General features: G+C 47.5%; 1 protein-coding gene across 1 annotated transcript in view; it reads left to right on the top strand.

Annotated features, from left to right (window-relative positions):
• The first annotated feature begins 1,992 nt into the window (after positions 1–1,992).
• Positions 1,993–19,437, top strand: part of CHRNB3 (cholinergic receptor nicotinic beta 3 subunit) — a 30,345-nt gene continuing 12,900 nt past the window's right edge. Inside the window, exons 1-4 of the mRNA XM_055570149.1 lie at positions 1,993–2,155; positions 4,402–4,585; positions 15,114–15,265; positions 16,440–16,484. Coding sequence (XP_055426124.1) covers positions 4,534–4,585; positions 15,114–15,265; positions 16,440–16,484 — 249 coding nt within the window. The 5' untranslated portion in view covers positions 1,993–2,155; positions 4,402–4,533. The remainder of the gene's footprint in view (positions 2,156–4,401; positions 4,586–15,113; positions 15,266–16,439; positions 16,485–19,437) is intronic.

Below are 19,437 nucleotides of genomic sequence, written 5' to 3'. Positions count from 1 at the left end.
AATTTACTTTTTCAAACCCTGTACGATATTTTGTAGAATAGACTCTTGAATAAGAAAGACGTGTAACAGAGAACAAACCTGAAATGTACATGATAGCCCACTCTCAAGACTCTGATGTAAAGAGATAGTTTTATTCACATAGGGATAAAAAGTTGCAGAACAGAGATCAGAGTTTCCTCTAGTTTCAAAGTTGATATCAAAACATTCTCCTTTATAATTTTGTCAAGTAGCAGTTCACCTAGTAGTAGCAGTTCAACTGAAGGATAAAGTTGTATCCAAACTAGATAACAACTCTGTGTGTGTGTGTGAGCATGCAGGAGCAGGTACACTGGAAGATGGATTGTGAATCTTACTTTCAATGTACTGTTAGGATTGTACTACTTTTACAATTAAAAAAAAAAAACTAATCATAACTTTTTTTGTCCTTAGTGGCTGCACTGGGTGTAACTCTTTTTTTTTTGTCCTTAGTGGCTGCACTGGGTGTTCGCTGCTGGGAGAACTTTCTCTAGTTTCTGCGAGCGGGGGCTACTCTTCATGGCGGGGCGCGGGCTTCTCCCTGCGGTGGCTTCTCTTGTCCTGGAGCACAGGCTCTAGGTGCACAGACTTCCGTAGTTACAGCATGTGGGCTCAGTAGTTGTGGCACATGGGTTTCATTGTTCGAGGCATGATGTTCTTCCTGGACCAGAGATGGAGTCCATGTCCCCTGCATTGGCAGGCAGATTCTTATCCACTACACCACCAGGGAAGTCCACTAATCATAACTTTTTAGACCTTCAAGTGAAAGCACAGCTGTTTCCCATCACCTTCTGCTGTGTTGTGTGGCTCTCCCAACGTCGCTCCTGGAAGCGATCTGGCCAGCGTTCCCCAGTCACTGGAAGGAGTAGACTCAGTCCTCAGAGGGAGCATGTTTGGTCAGTGACGGATGAGCAGCCGTTTTCCTTGGCTCCCAGGATGCAAACGTGTCCCCTTGATGATGGAGGCCTTCTGATTGTTCTGCTCTGTGGACCCACCCCCGCATCCCAGTCGATGTTTATTGCTGGTTGTAGAACAGGTGGGGCTTCCCTGACGGCTCAGCTGGTAAAGAATCCACCTGCAATGCAGGAGACCCAGCTTCGATCCCTGGGTCAAGAAGATCCCCTGGAGAAGGGATGGGCTACCCACTCCAGTATTGTAGCCTCATGGAGAATTCCATGGACAGAGGAGCCTGGCGGGCTATAGTCCATGGGGTGGCACAAAGTTCCAATGTAGCTGAGGAGTGTGATTGAGCAGGAGGAGGGCTGTCTGCTGGGACAGACCCCCGAGAAACAGCTGGTCAAAGGGGTGTGTGTGTCTGCGTGCACGTGTTTTTTGAGCTTCCCTGGTGGCTCACTCAGTAAAGAATCCACCTCCCGGTGCAGGACATGTGGGTTCCGTCAGTGGGTCGGGAAGATCCCCTGCAGAAGGAAATGGCAACCCACTCCAATATTCTTGCCTGGAGAATTCCATGGACAGAGGAGCCTGGTGGGCTACAGTCCATGTGATCATAGGAGTCGGACATGACTTAGCAAAGAACAGGTGAGGGAAAAAGCACATGCTGGCTCAGTGCAGGATGATTTTTTGAGACAAGAATTGATACAAATTTGTGTTCTCTGTCGTTTTCTTTCCCCTACATTTCCCAAGAAAGGAGCTAGGGCTGATACGTTTATAGAGACTGAAAGCAGAAGCCATTAAAGACAGCCTCTCTTCCTGTTTGACGTCAGCTTTCAGCACAAGTGTAAACTCGCTGAAGGGCTTATTTGATGTTTTTAGAGCAGGATGGAGATGAGGTGAGAGTCTTCTAAAGGGAGATGGCCCAGAAATCCCCAGACTGGCCGGCCCCTCCAGCAGCGGGGACCAGCGACTAGGGGACCCTGTCCCCCGGACTTCCTAGCCAGGAAAGGGCAACAGAGCCGCCTCTTCCACTGGGACTCCGTGGCTGCCCGCCGACCCTCCGCTGCTGTCAAGATGGACCAGCGGCGACAGCCTGCTTGTGACTGGGGGCTGTAAACGCGGCTTTTGCTGCCCTGAGCTCCTGAAATGACAGAGATGGTATTTCCTGCCTGCTCAGTGGAATGGCAAGCTCCTTTTTCTTTGATTTATTGAAAATGAAGAAAAGCGACACTTCCTGCACCCCTGGGTTAGTGGCTAATTGATTCCTGAGACCGTTGTAAACTCACAGCGGGCCTGGAACGTGGTTCAGATGGATGGGAGATCCGTGTCTAATTGTTTCCTTCCTCTTCGTTCTAAACCGCTCACGTGCAGTGGGCTCTGGGGATGCTGGGGAGAGAGGGTAAGAGGACCCAGCCCGGCCCGAGGAGCCTGTGGTCTGGGGAATGGAGACTGCGGGGGGCGGGTTTCTGGAGGAGTGGAGAGGAGAGGGAGCTGGAGGAGGGGACGTGGTCCTGCCTCTCCTGGCAGGGCTGTCTGGACTCCATGCTAGTACCCTGCTGAGCATCACCGGGTGTTTGGAAGTCACCAATGCTCTCAGAGGAGCCTTAATGAGGTAGAGGGAAATTTTCAATTGGATTAAATCAGTGTGGCCCCAGGTGGGTTGGCAGTGCCCGGAGGGTGCTACTCCAGCACTGGGGCCCCATCTGGGGACTCTGCTCCTACCAGGCCCTCTTCTCCTTCCAGCTCTCACTTACTCTTGCCCAATCAGCAGATTTGCATTCCTTGAGGACCCTCTGTGTGTGGACAGCGCTGAGCTAGGTGAGAATCAGACCAACTGTGAACAAGGTGAATCCAAAGAGGAGGTGGTGATTTCAGCCTCCAAGTCCTGGGAGCGATACAGAAAAAGACAATACTCTGACTGTCCTTTCTCTTATGGATTATCCACAGGCCCTGGGGGCTCCAGGGAACCCCAGAGGATGCTCTGATCATGAAGCACGCCAGAACCCCTAGACCAGGGCAATGAAGGACATAGTCATTTGTTTTAAAAACTGAGATGTGGAACTTCCCTTGTGGTTCAGGAATTAAGAATCTGCCTTGCAATGCAGGGGGACACAGGTTTGATCCCTGGTCTGGGAAGATCCCACATGCTTCGAGGCAACTAAGCCCTTGAACCACAGCGACTGAGCCCGCACACCCTAGAGCCTGTGCTCTGCAACAAGAGAAGCCCCATAATGAGAAGTTGTGCAACACAACTGCAGAGTAGCCTCGGCTCGCTGCAGCTAGAGAAAGCCCGGGTGCAGCGGTGAGGACCCAGTGCAGCCAAATATCAATAAATGGAGAAGGCAATGGCACCCCACTCCAGTACTTTTGCCTGGAAAATCCCATGGACTGAGGAGCCTGGTAGGCTGTAGTCCATGGGGTCGCTAGAGTCGGACACAAGTGAGAGACTTCACTTTCACTTTTCACTTTCATGCATTGGAGAAGGAAATGGCAACCCACTCCAGTGTTCTTGCCTGGAGAATCCCAGGGTTGGGGAAGCCTGGTGGGCTGCCATCTATGGGGTCGCACAGAGTCGGACACGACTGATGCGACTTAGCAGCAGCAGCAGCAAATAGAATTAAATTTTTAAAAACTGAGGGGCAATTGACATATAACACTGTGTTAGTTTCAGGGTCACCACATAAAGATTGGGTATTTGTATACCTCATAAAATGACCACCACCATGTCCAGTGAACACCCATAAGTACACACGGTTACAAAAAGTTTTTTTTCTCTCATGATGAGAGCTTTTAAGATCTACTCTCTTAGCAACTTTCAAATATGCAGTACATGGCCTTCCCCGGTGGCTCAGCGGTAAAGAATTCGTCTGTGATGCAAGAGATGCAAGAGATGCAGGAGATGCGGGTTCGGTCCCTGGGTCAGGAGGATCCCCTGGGGGAAGGCACGGCAACCTACTCCAGTAATTCTTGCCTGGGAAATCCCATGGACAGAGGAGCCTGGCGGGCTGCAGTCCACGGGGTCGCTAAGAGTCGGACACGACTGAGCGACGGAATACAGCAGCATTATTAACCATCGTCTCCACGTACAAACATCCCCAGGGTTTGTTTCATAACTGGGATCTGTAGCTTTTGACTCTTATTCACTGTTCTTAAGCTGCAAGTCCAAAACGAAAGACGATGGAGAACACTGTAGGAGAAACGTGCACTGGCTTTCGTGTTGCGTGTCTTCATTCACGGTTTCTCCCTTTTACACAGATCTCCAAGCATGAGCAAAACAGCACAGAGCACTCGCTGTTGTCTGGCTTCACCCTTCACCCTCTCTCCACTGCCCCGCATCTCCTGGCGGGAGAGTGAATTAATAAGTCAGGAGTTAGGACCCAGAGATAGTTCTCAGACTTACAGGATCTGACAGCTGACTGGGAATCAATGAGGTGTGCTTTCAGAGACCTCGGGCTGATACCAGCCGGGTTGAGCCTGGTTTCCCCTCTCCAGGTGTTTGCGTCCTCTGGGCTCCACTCTGGACTTTGAAGCTCTGCGTTTTCTCTTCAAAACCCCCCTTTTCTGATGGAAATATCCTGTTGTTAAAGAGGAAGAAGGCATTCTCTCTTTCCAGCCGACATCATAATGCTTGCAGACTTTATCCTGGTGTTCAGCGTCCTTGGTATCACCCACTCAGGTAAGCTCAAGCTGAAGCAAATGAAAACTTGATCGTTGCTGCTGCTGATAATGTCAGGATTAAAAAATGTGATGTGTAGGTATTTTTAGGTTACTCTTTAAGATAACCTTTAAAAATGTAGCTCCGATGAGTAATTCCATGAAGTCTGTATATTGCTAAAGAAATCATATGAATTCCGTAATGTTTATACTTTTGCCATTGACTGTGTTATTCCTTTGGAATCACTATGAGCTTGGTAGGAAGATATGAAAGCAGGGGAAATGTTATCAAGTGCACTGAATGGTACTCAGAAAATTGTTAAGATATTTGGCATAGGGATTGATTATGTCAACATTTTAGTATCGTATTTATTAACAATCACTCTAGCTGTGCATAGATGCTTATTGTCCAAACTATTGTGCAGATAGAGAAATACTTTCATAAATTTGTGCATATAGGTATATTTAGTATGTTTTTACATCACAGTTAAGCAAATGTCCGTGAAGCTGTGTGAGTTTTCTGTGACTATCATCCACCAGAAAATAAAGGCATTTAAAGAATGAGGACAAATAAAGGAGACAGAGGGCATGAAAGGAAAGTGGGAGAAAATAACTGGGAAGTTTAGGGAACAGTGGGCACTGTCACGTGCCAGCTTTCTGGGTGTGGGAATCATTTCACATTTCTTGCAACTTACGAACAGAAAGCCCTTCCCCTGACACCAGATTCCATACAGAGCCAGGAGACAGATGGTGAGAAAACAGTGTAGTTCCTGTAGCAATTTGTATTTATCTGTCACTAGTGTTTTGGCCACATATGAGTATTGTCATTTTCAGATGGAGAACCAGAGGCACTGAGATCGACTTGCCCAAGTCCTGAAATAACTCTTAGATTTAAAATCCTGTGACCCACACACACACCTGAACATTATTATATCTTCAAAAACGTAGCCTGTGCTCAAACCTGGGGCTCAAAAACACAGAGTCATTACTAAGTGCAGAGAGCATTGAATCCGGTTTGGAATATCACTGAATTTGATTTCTTCAAAGTCTTTTTTTATTGACGTGTAGTTGATTTACAGTGCTGTGTCAGTCTCTGCTGTCCAGCAAAGGGACTCGGTTATACAAATGTATACATTTTTAAAGTGTTTTTTCCCCATTATTTTTAATCCCAAGAGACTGGATATAGTTCCCTGTGCAGTACACTGGGACCTTGTTGTTGCAAACATTCTAAATAGTTTGCATCTACTGATCCTAAACTTGCAGTGCACCTTGCCAATCATAAAAATAATAATAAACTTCTGTGTCTTTTAGCATGCAATTAATCATAAACATAATCTGCTTCTATGCAATTCATGTCTGGTGTTTCTCTGCTAATTACTAGAGCATCCTATTTCCTATGCTGGAATTGATTCCCAGCATTCTTTCAGCAGAGAAGCCATCTCCCGGGTCAGCAGGGCTGGTTAGCATAAACCCTCAGGCTCACCCTCAGCAGGTTCACCCACGCCTGCTTCTCTGCACGCAGTGACAGCTGCGTAAGACGGTTGGAATCGGACGAGAGCCTGGCCCCTGGCTTTCGTACGTGTGCTGCGGGAGCCTGGAAATGTATGCCTAGCTGTATGCACCTGTCACGGATCTGTAACAAGTCCGTGTAGTCGCCTGTGGTCACTCTGGAGTTTGTGAGCATTTCTAGATCCACTGGAGAGTCTCTTTCTATTTCTAGATCTGTGCCACCTTTCCTTAAGTTCTTTAACTTTTCTGCTCATCGTAAAGAAAACAGTTTCCCTTTCTCACACGAAGCTACCTTTTTCAAATGACAAGGCACAAGCCGTCATTTCTGTTTTTCTGGTCTTGGTGGAAGGATTGCTGTCTATGGCCACACTTTTGTCCACTCCAGAAATAGGGACAGTATCTTATTCCTCTTCCCATCATTCTTAACACAAGATGTGTGTTATTCATTGAAAAAATATTTATTGAAGGTCTACCATATTCTAGGAATTGTTCCAGTGTCGGGGATGCATGGAGGAATAAAATAGTTGCTCTGAGAAGCTCTCATGTTAGCAAAAAGCCATCAGATATTTATTATTTGAGTCCATCCTGCGGGCTAGCTATACATGTTGGCAGAAGAGGCTATTTGTGGGAAGATTTTTTTTTTTGATGAGGTAGTGATAATGAACTAAAGGCAAAACCAAAATATGTCAAAAGGTGTCAAACAAAGTATATACCTCTCTCAACAATACTTGCTGAGATTTGAAATTCTTCAATTATCTGTTTTCTCTCCTAGCTGAGAATAAACAGGGGTGGCATTTTCAGTAAAATCATAAATAATCATGGGAAGTTTCACCTATTAAGTTTGAAGTAGGGTTCATTTATATTGTATGTTACAGGTGTACAATGTGGTGACTCTCAATTTTTTAATTATTTTATTTGTTTGTTTATTTTTGGCTGTGCTGGATCTTCATTGCTGGGCTCTTCTCTAGTTGCGGCGAGCAGGGCCTCCTCCTCGGTATGATGCTCGGGCTCCTCACTGCGGTGGCTTCTCTTGTTGGGATTCCCAGGCTCTAGAGCTCAGGCTCAGTAGTTGTGGCGCACGAGCTTAGAGGCATGTGGGATCTTCCTGGATCAGGGCTCGAACCCAACTCTCCTACCTTGGCAGGTTGAGTCTTCACCACTGAGCCCCAGTTCAGTTCAGTTCAGTCACTCAGTCGTGTTCGACTCTTTGTGACCCCATGAATCACAGCACACCAGGCCTCCCTGTCCATCACCAACTCCCGGAGTCTACTCAAACTCATGTCCATTGAGTCGGTGATGCCATCCAGCCATCTCATCCTCTGTCGTCCCCTTCTCCTGCCCCCAATCCCTCCCAGCATCAGGGTGAGCCCCCAGGGAAGCCCTGATTCACAGTTTTTAAAGGTGATACTCCCTTTATGTTGCTGTTCAGTTACAAAGTCATGTCTGACTCTTTGCGACCCTGTGGACTGTAGCCCTGTCCATGGGATTCTCCAGGCAGGAATACTGGAGTGTGTTGCCATTTCCTTCTCCAGGGGGATCTTCCCAATCCAGGGATAAAAATCCACATCTCCTGCATAGGCAGGTGGCTTCTTTACCACTGAGCCACCAGGAAAACCCCACTTCGCCCATAGTTACTCTAAAATATTGGTTATATTCTCTGTGCTGTACACATGTCCTCGTAGCTTACTGTATACCTAATAGCTTGTTCATCTTTATCCCCTGCCTCGTATTACCCTCCCCTGTCCGCACTGGTAACCACTGGTTTGTTCTTTTTACCTGTGAGTCTGCTTCTTTTCAGTTATATTCACTACTTTGTCATCTTTTTATCATCTATTAAGTTTTATCAGTTATTCATATTTCAGTGTGAGAGAGTTTGTCAAAATTTTGATAAAGGTGATTATTGATGTGGGGGTGAGGAGGGCGCAGAGTCTGAGCCTCCAAAGAAAGGAGAGGAAACAGTCCTGAGGAATAGAGAGCAGAGCCTCAAGTTGTAGGTTCCAAAGAAAAATTGGTCTCAAGCTGGTTCTGGGCATCCAATCCAAATCTGTATCGATTCCACTCTCTGGCGTGGAGAGATCCCTAAGCTCTTCACAGGCAGCACCTGGTCGTGGGGTAGCTTTAGTTACGGTTACCCGGATCCCTTCTCCACTGCAGCCAGGGGTGAAGGCCTGTTCTCCAGTCAAGGCTGCAGCTTACACACCGGCTCTCTTTGTATTTTGGGGAACAGCAAATACGGTCAATAAGGGGTCACGTTTGTGGCTGTTTCACGGATGTCAAGACCCTGGAGGCACAGAGCGTGTGGGTGCCCGGAACTTCCCCGTCATCTACATCCCTGTTTTCACTGTTTTCATGGCCTGGAATCAGGAGCAGACTCTCACCTCTGAGTTCGGGGCCTCTCCATGTGGATAAATATTAATTAGATTGTTCTTTCTATTGAGTGATGAGTTTTGGCAAGAGACTCGGTGGCCTGAGCCGAGGGCGGTGAGCCCTCCTGCAGCACGGCCCCCGCCCAGTTTCAAGCAGAGGATGTCACTAGGATCAGGCAGGGCGTTGCAGCCCTGTCTGTCTGCCCGTCCTCCACATTGCTCTCAGGTGCGCTCTGGTTCTTCCTTTTTTTTTTTTTTTTTGCCCTCTGCCTGTGGGGCTGCTCATCTGGTCCCGGGGGAAAGATTTTGACAAAGAAAACCAGGGCAAACAGTCAAGTAGAAACGGGAGTTCCCTGGCGGTGCAGTGGTTAAGACTGTGCTTTCACAGCTGAGGCCAAGGCTTCAGTCCCTGGTCAGAGAACTAAAACCCCACAAGCCACATGGCAGGCAAAAAAAAGACTAAGAAACAGAGAAGAAAGGAGACAAAGAAGTTCCAGGGGGGAAGCAAAATTCCTTTTTCACCAAAAGAGATGGTGAAAAGCGTTTCTAACAGGCAGCGCACACTCTCTGAAGATGTATGTGTGCATTAGACGGCGTGTATGTGTGTGTTGTATGTGTATGTTGGGGAGGCTACAGGGAAACGTGGGGAGACCCTTGTCCTGTCTGAAGCAGGATGGCTCTGTTCTGTGACTGTAAAGCGCTGGGCATCCCCTTCCTCAGAGAGTGACCTCAGAGCAGCACCCATTCAAGAAGGCCACCCCTGCCCCCCAAAACCCACAGCAAAGCAGCCTGCTGATGCCCCCTGCTGCAGAGGAGGCTGGGGGGCAGGCTACAGAACACTCTCAGCAGGCTCGAGTGTCTCCCCAAGACCACACAAACACCACCCAGGACACAATGCTCCCCAAAGATACACAATTTGAAACAACAGTTTGGAAAATACAGCGATAGCCCCACAGCAACAAAAATAGCAGCAACATTGAGTGTGCATTCATAGACGTGAACTGCCGGAGCAGATTTTATGTGGCCGGGAGACACGCTGGAGGGAACAGTCTTTGCCTCCTCAATCCTCGAAGAACTTCATGAGCTGGTGGAAAGGATGACAAGTTGGGAGTCAGAAGACCACAGCGCCCCCGTTCTGTGGGTGACCCCTCCCAGCTCTCCTGGGTCTTCACCTGTGAAGTGAGGGGCTTACGTGTCTTGAAAGTCCTTTCCAGCTCTACTGTCTTCATGTCGTTATTATTCCTCTTTCTCTCCTCTTTAATTAACGCTGAAAGGCTCTCCCATCCCTCCCCCCAGGAAGCTGACTTTGGGGAATGAAACCCCCACAGCAGAGCAGGGAGGAGGCTCACTCATCTTCCAAGAGCAGTTTTCTGACTTGTCAGTGAATCACTGAGATGTGTCTTAGAAGAGTGGTCTTATCTAATGAGTTTGAAATATAAGTCCATTTACAAAAATTTGGTTTACACACAACTTCTCAGGAATCTGTTTCTTTCTTTTTTTAATTTGTTTTTTAAGTTTTATGGAAGTACAGCTGATTTACAGCGTTGTGCTGATTTCTGCTGTATAACAAAGTGGTTCAATTATACGCGCATTTATACTTTTTCATATTCTTCTCCATGGTTTATCATAGGATAGTGAATATAGGTCCCTGTGCTATACAGTGGGACCCTGTTGTTAAATTAATTGATTAGTTAATTTGGCTGCATTGGGTCTTAGTTGGGGCCCAGGGGACCTTTTTTGCTGCACGTGGGATTTTTCACTGGGCCGTGTGAGGTCCCCTAGCTGTGGCACACAGGCTTATCTCGGTTGTGGTGCATGGGCTCCAGAGCATGAGGGCTCAGTAGTTGCTGTGTGAAGCTTTGGTTGCCCTGCAGCATGTGGAATCTTAAGTTCCCTGACCAGGGATCAAACCCACGTCCCCTGCGTTGGAAGGCAGACTCTTAACCACTGGACCGCCAGGGAGGTCCCTATCCATCTTATACATCACAGTTGGCATCTGCTAATCCCACCTTCCCAGTCCTTCCCTCCCGACCCCCACCTTGGCAACCACCAAGCTCTTCTCTATGTCTGTGAGTCTGTCTCTGTTTCATATAAGTCCGTTTGTGTTGTATATTAGAAGGAATCCATTTATTTCTTGAGACCACTTGTCCTGGAAATCCAGAGAACATCTGTGGTTCTACATCTTCTGGAGCCACGAGCTGATCCCGTGCCCCCACCCGTCAAGAAAATTATAGCCTTCTGTGCATTTATTCATTCGTTTGCTCATTCCCTAGAATCAGCTCATGTTTATTGAGGCCCTAGCCTTGAAGAATCAACATGGAAGTCCTTGCCCTTCCTCATAACATCCTATTTTACAAGAACAAACCAGGCCTGTCCTCTACATCTGCTTCAATAACATCAATGACTTCAGTTTCTATTTGGGGAAGATACTAGGCAGAAAGCAGCCAACCTTTGGCCTTTGTCTTCTCTTTATTGGTAAGGTCTGTTTTGGTCAAGACCCTTTTGTACTAGTCAGCTCAGGCCACCATAACAAAATACCACAGACTGGGTGCTTGAAAGAAATTTCTTTTCTCACCATCCTGGAGACTAGAAATCCATGAGCAAGGTGCCAGCAAGCTTGGTGAGAGCTCCCTCCTGACTTGTAAACAGCTGCCTCTGGCTGTGTCCCCACATGACCTCCCCTCTGTGCTACCCGGAGGAGAGTCCAGGGGTCTCCTCCTCTTCTTATGAGGACCCCAACCCTGTCATACTAGGGCCCCACCCCTATAACCGGATTTACCCTTAATTACCTCTTTTTAGGTCCTGTCTCCAAATGCTGGCTTCCCTGGTGGCTCAGCGGTAGAGAATCCACCTGCCAATGCAGGAGCTGCAGGAGATGTGGGCTCAATCCCTAGGTCGGGAAGGTCCCATGGAGGAGAGCATGGCAACCCCCTCCAGTATTCTTGCCTGGAGAATCCCATGGCAGAGGAGCTTGGCGGGCTACAGCCAGTAGGTTCACAATGAGTCAGACATGACTGAAGCGACTTGGCGCACACACGTCTCCAAATGCAGTCATGCTGGGGGTTCGGGCTTTAACATATGGATTTTACAGGACAAACATCCAGCCCGTAAGAGCCAGGACAGAGCTACACCTTTTCCTCCTCAACTCAGATGGCAGCTCGGCTTCTGACGTGGATCACAGGGTCAGAACCCACACAGTCCTAAGAGCACGTCTGCTCGCCTCCCTCTGGAAGCTGGTGAAGAGCAGGGTCCAGCCGTCCTCTCAGAGCGGGTGGGCTTGGGGGCCGCAGGGGCTGGGGAAGGTCAGGTCACAGTCTTAGGAGACCCTTCCCAGCACGCAGCTCCCACTGCCTGCAAACTGACAGTAAGGTTATCCTGCCAGGAAGGAAGTTCTGCGGCCCAGTCTCTGCCCTTCTTAGGATGCTTCTCACACATCTCAAACCACAATGGCGTAAGGCCGTTCCAGCTAAGAAGCCCATATGGTACGCATGAGTGGTGCGTGTTATGTGTTTGTGGTGGGTGTTGTGTGTGATGGATGTGGTGTGTGTGTGTTGTGTGTAGTGTTTGTGGTGGGTATGGTGTGGATGTGGTGGGTATGTGTGGTACGTGGTGCCTGGTGTGTGTGTTGTGTGTGTGGTGTGCATGTGGTGTGTGTTGTGTATGGTGGGTGTGTGGTGGGTATGTGTGTAGTATGTGGTGCCTGGTGTTTGTGGTATGTGTGGTGTGTGTATTGTGCGTGGTGGGTATGTGTGTGGTGTGTGTGTGCTGGGTACGCTCTCTGTGTGTTGTGTGTATGGTGTGTGTTGTGTGTGTGTGTGTGTGTATGGTGTGCGTGGTATGTATATGATGTGTATGTGGTATGTGTGGTGTGTGTGGTGGTATGATGTGAATGTGGTGTGTGTGGTGTGTGTATAGTGTATATGTGTTGTGTGGTGTGTGTATGGTCTTTGTGTGGTGTGTGTGGTGTGTGTGTGGTGTCTGTAGGTGTATTGTGTGGTGTGTGGTGTGGGTTTGATATGTGCTGTATATGTGGTGTGTGTGGTGTGTGTATGGTCTGTGTGTGGTGTGTGTGGTGTGTATGGTGTGTGGTGTGAGTACAGTGTGTGTATGGTGTGTGTAGTGGATATGATGTGTGTGTGGTGTGTGTGGTGTGTGGTGTGTGTGTGGTGTGCATGTGATGTATGTGTGTGGTGTGTGTGGTGTGTCTGAGGTCCTGGGGATGAGGGGCAAGGCCCGGGTGGGAGTGGGTAGGCACTCTGAAGGGCCTGGGAGGCCATGATAAGAACTGGGCTGTTTTTTCCCAAGTCTGATGGGAAACCACGGGGAGGATTTGAGCAGGAAGCTGACATAATCCTCCCCAGCTTTTAAGCAATGATCCATCTGCTGGGTGGAAAACGGACGGTGAAGAGGTGAGCGCAGCAATTAGCGGGCAGCGCACGGATCCCTGGGGGAGGTGATGGGGCCTGAGGTCAGAGCAGTACCCGCAGAGGAGCTGGGAGTCGTCAGAGCTGCCCGGTATTTGGAAGGAAGCTAAGCCCGGATATCCAGTAGGGAATTCGTGAAGGGCAGCCTCCTCTCTCAGATGGCTTCAGGAAATTTCTATTCTCTATTCCTCCCACTGCCCACATTTCCAGGAAGGTTTTAGGGCCTGTACCAGGGGCTGTCCTGGCCGCCACTCGCTGACCTGCTCTTCAGTGCAGTTCTGCTGGCTAAGAATAGATGAAGTATCCAATTTTAAGACTGGCTGGCCCTTTGATGTCTATGGGTGTGCTCAGCTGTGTCTGATTCTTTGCAAACCCTTGGGCTATAGCCCACCAGGCTCCTATGTCCTTGGGATTTCCCAGGCAAGAGTACTGGAGTGGGTTGTCATTTCTTTCTCCAGGGGATTTTTCCTGACCCAGGGATCAAACCCACGTCCCCTGCATTGCAGGTGGATTTTTTTTTAACCACTGAGCCACCAGGAAAGCCCAGCCCTTTGAGTTAGTAAGCGCAAATGTAAGGCCGCACCTTCACCACTCAGATGCATCTTCATCAGCTTTCTGGTGCAGAAGAGAGAGGGTGCGGCACCCAGAGCATCAGACCCATTATCCACGCCCTGCTCACCCCGGGAGGGGGTTACCAACTACGCTGAGAATCATCTCCCCAGTGAAGTGGAGGTCCCACGCATCTGTGGGGAATGAGTGTGACTTTGCTTTTCTTTCCACAAAGCATCTCATGGTTTTCATTGGTCAAATGTGGGGCTGTGTCTTGCACGTGACCTTGCCCATAATATGTGTGTCTCTCAGTGGAAAGAGAAGGTTTTCTATGGGAAAGCAGAGGGTGTGGAATGAGTCACTGTAGGATTGAAGAGCATCCTGGACAGAGGAAGGCGAGCTTAGTTAAAACAACAAGGAGGGACTTCCCTGGTGGTCCAGTGGTTAAGACTCTGAGCTTCCAATGCAGGGGGCACAAGTTTGATTCCAGGTCAGGGGACTAAGATCCTGCACATGCTGGTGCAGCCATAATTAATTAATTTTTAAAATCTTTTAAATTAAAAAATATGTATAAAACAATGAAAATCTTCCTGGTTTGAAATTGGATAGCACAGCCCTGAAAAGAAACAAAACTGACCTCGAGACCACATTCCTAAACCAGTTCTTCAGTTCGAGAGTTAAAGCTTGAAATTAGGACTTTTCGAACATTTAGGGGCAGAGAAGAGTTGTCAGAAGCTGGCTGTTGTAAGGGAAGTCTTGCGCGGGAGGAAAGGACAGAGCAGACAGGCCACGTGGCGGGTGTTCTGTGACCACAGGCTGGATGCATGGGAAACGGCCCTGGCCACTCCCTCCATTGGCTCATTCATTAGACAGATACACGGTGAGCTCCTGGTGTGGCCAAGCACTGTGCTATGTGCTGGATGAACATCATCAAACAACGTGGAGTGTGCCTGCCCTTGTGGACCCTGAGGGGAGGACAGACAAAGACAAATACAGACAGATTGTGAAAGGGACATGGAGAGGCCAGGCCAGGTGCGGCGATGGGCAGTGCATGCAGGCAGAGACCGCAATCATCAGGAGGTGAGACAGGACAAGGCGGGCGCTATGGGTGATCCTCCGGGGGTCAAGTGATGACCTCATGATGGGAAAGTCCTATGAGAAAATAAAGCTCTGGCTTAAGTACAGAGTCTGTGTGCATGCTAAATCACTTCAGTCATGTCCAACCGTTTGCGACCCCATGGACTGTAGCCCACCAGGCTTCTTTGTCTATGGGGATTCTCCAGGCAAGAATACTGGAGTGGTTTGCCATGCTCTCCTCCAGGGAAAAGTATAGAGCCTACCTTTATTTATTTTTTTCTTCCAGTTTTATTGAGATGTAATCAACATATAGCCTCGTGTAAATTTAGGATGTACAACATATTGATTCAACTTCACATCCATCACAGAAGGATGACCACAGGATGGTTGGTGAACATCCACGGCCTCAGACAGGGACCACATTAAAGAAACATAAGGAGAGTATTTACGTGTGGTTGGGGAGGGAGCTGAGGTGGAACAGGAGAATGTTGACTGAGAAGCCCAGGAGCCTTAGTCCTGCCTCGCTGAATCAGGCTGTCCAGAAACACACGATGGTCCGGTTCGGGGATGTGGGGTCAGCTGTCCCACCTCCCCGGTTAATTCGGGTCCCCTCCTGTTCATCCAGCTGCTGCGGGATTCAGGTCCATAGCCGAAGAAGAAGATGCGCTGCTCAGACACTTATTCCAAGGTTACCAGAAATGGGTTCGCCCCGTATTACACTCCAACGACACTGTAAAAGTCTACTTTGGATTGAAAATCTCTCAGCTGGTGGATGTGGTGAGTAATCCCCGGGCCTCAGCTGAAAAGAACATGCATTCCTTCACCCGTTGTCAAGGCTAAGATTTGATTTTGTTTTCTTTCCCTGTGTCTGCCATTTCAGTTTTAAAAATAACTCAGCATGAGAGAAAACCTGCCCCGGAAAGCCAGTGAAGTGACCCAAGGAAAGAATGTCATTTTCATGGCAACACTGTTGTAGGGGGAGGGAGGCTTCTTGCTGGAGGGAGGTGGGCCGTGGTTAGGAGGGCATCTCTCTGATGGGTTTACTGGAGCTGCCAAGGTGAAGAGCAGATGGGGCTGAGCCCGGGGCTGACTCAGTGTCCCCTGAGCCAAGCCAGGGCGGGCAGGGGTCGGAGCAGAGAGAGCCACGGTGACAGCCCTGGAGAGAGTCCCTGGGTGACCCCATTCCCTCCTGGATCTCCTGGGGACCCCAGACCTTTCCCTGACACACCCCGTACCTTAATTTTCCTATTGAGTTCACATTTCTGCCATGAGGTTCCTGGGGAAATCTGTGAACTTTGATAACCCAAATTCTGCAAAACCATGCTACTGCAATCCCCAAAGTCCCAGAACAATGTTCCCCCATTGGGCATATCCACTCATCATCACCACCCCGCAACTGATTCAAAGCCCAAGATTCCTTCTAGAAAAGCATACAAGGCCCACCTCCCATTTAGCTAGCATTTCATTCAACTTCACCCCCTTACTGTGCCTTTGGTTATGCAATTTATGCAAATACCACCACAAGCAACTGCTACTTGCTCTCATTATTATTTTCATTTTAAACAAAATATGCCTAATATTGTAGGGTCCCAATGCCATTGGGCTTCCCTGGTGGCTCAGATGGTAAAGAACCTGCCTTGTAATGCAGGAGACCTGGGTTCAATGCCTGGGTGGTAAGATTCCCTGGAGAAGGGAATGGCAACCCACTCCATTCATTGGCTGGGATATAGCACGGGCAGAGGAGCCTGGCAGGCTACAGTCCAGGGGGTTGCAAAGAGTCGGACACAAATGAGTGACTAACACTCACTCAATGCCATTTAAGTGTTCTTAAGTTGAGAATCCTTTTCACTTTGAACTCCTCAAAGGTAAGACTTGAAGAAGTCTCTCTGACCAAAAAAAAAAATCCAATACACAGTTTCACTTAATTTGAATATAATTTTCCTTTTCTTAGGATGAAAAGAATCAGCTGATGACGACAAACGTGTGGCTCAAACAGGTAACTGTCAGTCCAAGGACTCTACCTGCTGTCTAATTGTCACCGTTCTTTTCCACTGAGAAAGGTTCCCATGGAAAAATAATTATTTTAAAGAGTGCATTGAGTTCTTCAGGGAGACATTTGGGAGTGTTTGGGGAAGGGTTTTTTCTTTTTTTCTTTTCTTCCACACAAGTCGGAGGTCAGTCTGGAAGCTCGTAGGCACTGTCTTCTTGCTCTGTCTTCTTGCTCCTGGAGGGGGTCTCTGAGCCAGCGGGTGGGCAGGTGACCCTGACTGTGAGTCCTGGTCACCAGTCCCTGGGCTCCTTGGAGAAAGGTGGGCCGAGTTTCAGAGTGCAACTTACCCCACAGAAGCTAAGACAACCGGATAAGAAAATCAGTGATGTTAATTCCCCTTCCTCCCCCACCCCCCGTCCTCCCTAGGATATTGCCCCTCCCCTAATGCTGTTTTCTAGAAAGCCCCCCAATATCAACCTCAGAATGAGGTGAAGCCCAGGTCAAGACGCTGAATCCACAAAAGCACAGGGATGATGTTCAGCTCTCAGCCTGACCACAGCCTGTCTCCTGCTCTTTCTAGAGTTGCCAGGAAACAGTTACCCTTCAGATAATACCTATGTCGTGTAAGGAGAAAATATTGGTACTTCTTTGACAGGAAATGAAAAGGTTGATTTAATTACTTACTTTTTTGATTTTGTTAACAATTACTTTTTTTTTTCTTTTTTTACCAGATGTCCAGATATTACCTAATCTCCCAGAGATTTAAAATCTGGATATGTTAGCTATCTCACTTAATTTTAACATATGTACATAACATTCTTCACTTGTTTATTTTGAAATGAGTTAGTTATCTGTTCCAGTTTAGTGCACACTCGTGCAGGTCTTTCTGCTAAGTGGTCTATAAGGAACAATTGATAAAAAACTCTAAGGAGATTTTCTGGACCTCATCTGGGGTCATCAGATTTCACCCACTCAAAGGTTTTGATCAGATTTGGGTAATTAGTATAAATTTTGCTAGTTTCTAGTTCTCTGATTCTTTACTTGGTAGATATGTTAGCATATTATGAAATGGATCTGCATATTATTTTACTTGTAAATAAAAATGTTTAGGAGAAAGTAATAAGCTGGGAATGTCAGTATAAAAATACAATTTAAATAAATAGGGACTTCCCTGGCTGTCCAGTGGTTAAGATTCCAAACTTCTGAGGCAGGGGTCATGGGTTCAATCCTTGGCCAGGAACTAACAACCCACATGCCGCCTGGGATAGCCAAATTTTTTTTAATGTAAAAATAATAATACTTTTTCAAAATAAAATGAATAAATGTATTTTTCAATATACATTCCTTGGGACTTATTCTACTTTTGCACTTTAGAGGCTGTAGAGTTTGAGGGTATTTTGAGTTCATAAAAGTCAGTAAGAAGTCCTGTATTTGCACTTTCACAGAAGAGAAGAAAAATTCTTTGTTGAAGTGTAAATAAGCTTAACGTTGGCAAAAATAAAACAGACTCTCACTCCTCCACACACACCTCCTCCAGCTGCCCCTTGAGGTTACAGCCTCACATATAACAGAGTGGTGGAGGAGCCTTGGCTTTTGAGGAATAGGGACTTTTCACTTTCCTGAGATTTTGGAAACAAGAAGTCATTTCAGGTGAAGAGAACAAGATTAGGCATGAAGGGAAGAAACTGTCTTCCTCAGGCTTCAGCTGTACTTTGGAAATGACCTCCAGCAAAGCGAGGCCCCTGGAATCGCGGTCTGGTGAGCACCTCCAGGTCAAGACAGAACCGACACCTAAAAATCCCAGAACGGAGCGAGAGAAATCTACAGGAGGAGGGAGAGAGTGCCTAGCTGACATTTAGGAAAGCCTGCTGGGAACTTGGGTTCCCATGGCATAGAAGTAACAGGGTAACATGGTTTCATTGCATTAATTTGCAATGGGTTGTCATAGCTCTTATCCATTTACATTTCTGAACCTCTCTAAATTAGCAAAGTGGGTATCATTATGCCTGTTACCAGAGACAGAAGAGTCTGCTTCATCTGGCTAGAACCAGCTTTCCCCAGCTGGAGCCTTGTCTGCACATCTAGCCCTGCACAAAACATCCAGCCCTATCTCTAAATTAGAGGAATATTCAAAGTAGGAGAAAGCACTGAGAACATGATGAAGCTATGAACCCACTCACACAGATTGGGTTAGCTAACAAGGGCTATGTCATGGTACAAACAGTGTGAGAGCAAAAAGATAGGAGAATCTCTGGCCTGGTGGCAGGCAAGGAGGGCTGCATGGAAGAGGAGGCATTGGAGCTCCACCACGACGTTATTTTATACTTTCTTTTTTATGTTTTAGCTTTTTAAGAGTAAAAGAGTAAAGGAAAGGACTAAAGGAAACAGATGGAAAAAGAAGATAAAACTGACATTTAAAAAAACTAGCACAGTGTGTTACACTGACCTCAGTTTCAACGACAATGTTAAAGTTTATTGAGCATCTGTTAAGTGCCCAGTCTGTTACACGTGTCATGGGAATGAATACATTCAATTTTCACAGCCACCTTCCAAGGTCTATTATGATTCCCACTTTGCAGATGAGAAGACTGAGGATTGGAGGCCTGGAGTGACTTGTCTAGGCAACACACTAGTAACGGCAGTCTGGTAAAAAGAAATCATTTTCTTCCTCAGACTCGACGAGCTGTTGGGAGACATCCGGCCGTCCTCTCAGGGCTCTCCCTGTAAAGTCTAGCTCCTAATCCTGGCCTTCTAAGGCTTTGGTTCCTTAACCTCTGGGAGTTCTCATGAAGCTGTTCTAGAAAGGCATTTAGGAGCAAATGAGGCTGGGAGTCACTCCATTGATTCCACAGGGTTTATTGAGCATCTACTAAGGGCCAAGCAATCTGCTAGATTCAGGATATACAGAGCATAAAACACAACCCTGCCTTCAAGGAGAGGATCTGGTGTTGTGTAAAAA

Source organism: Bubalus kerabau, chromosome 2 (assembly GCF_029407905.1).
Source record: "Bubalus kerabau isolate K-KA32 ecotype Philippines breed swamp buffalo chromosome 2, PCC_UOA_SB_1v2, whole genome shotgun sequence".
Lineage (NCBI taxonomy): Eukaryota > Metazoa > Chordata > Mammalia > Artiodactyla > Bovidae > Bubalus > Bubalus kerabau.
Note: the sequence above shows the minus strand (reverse complement) of the source record. Positions and strands in the feature narration are given on the sequence as shown.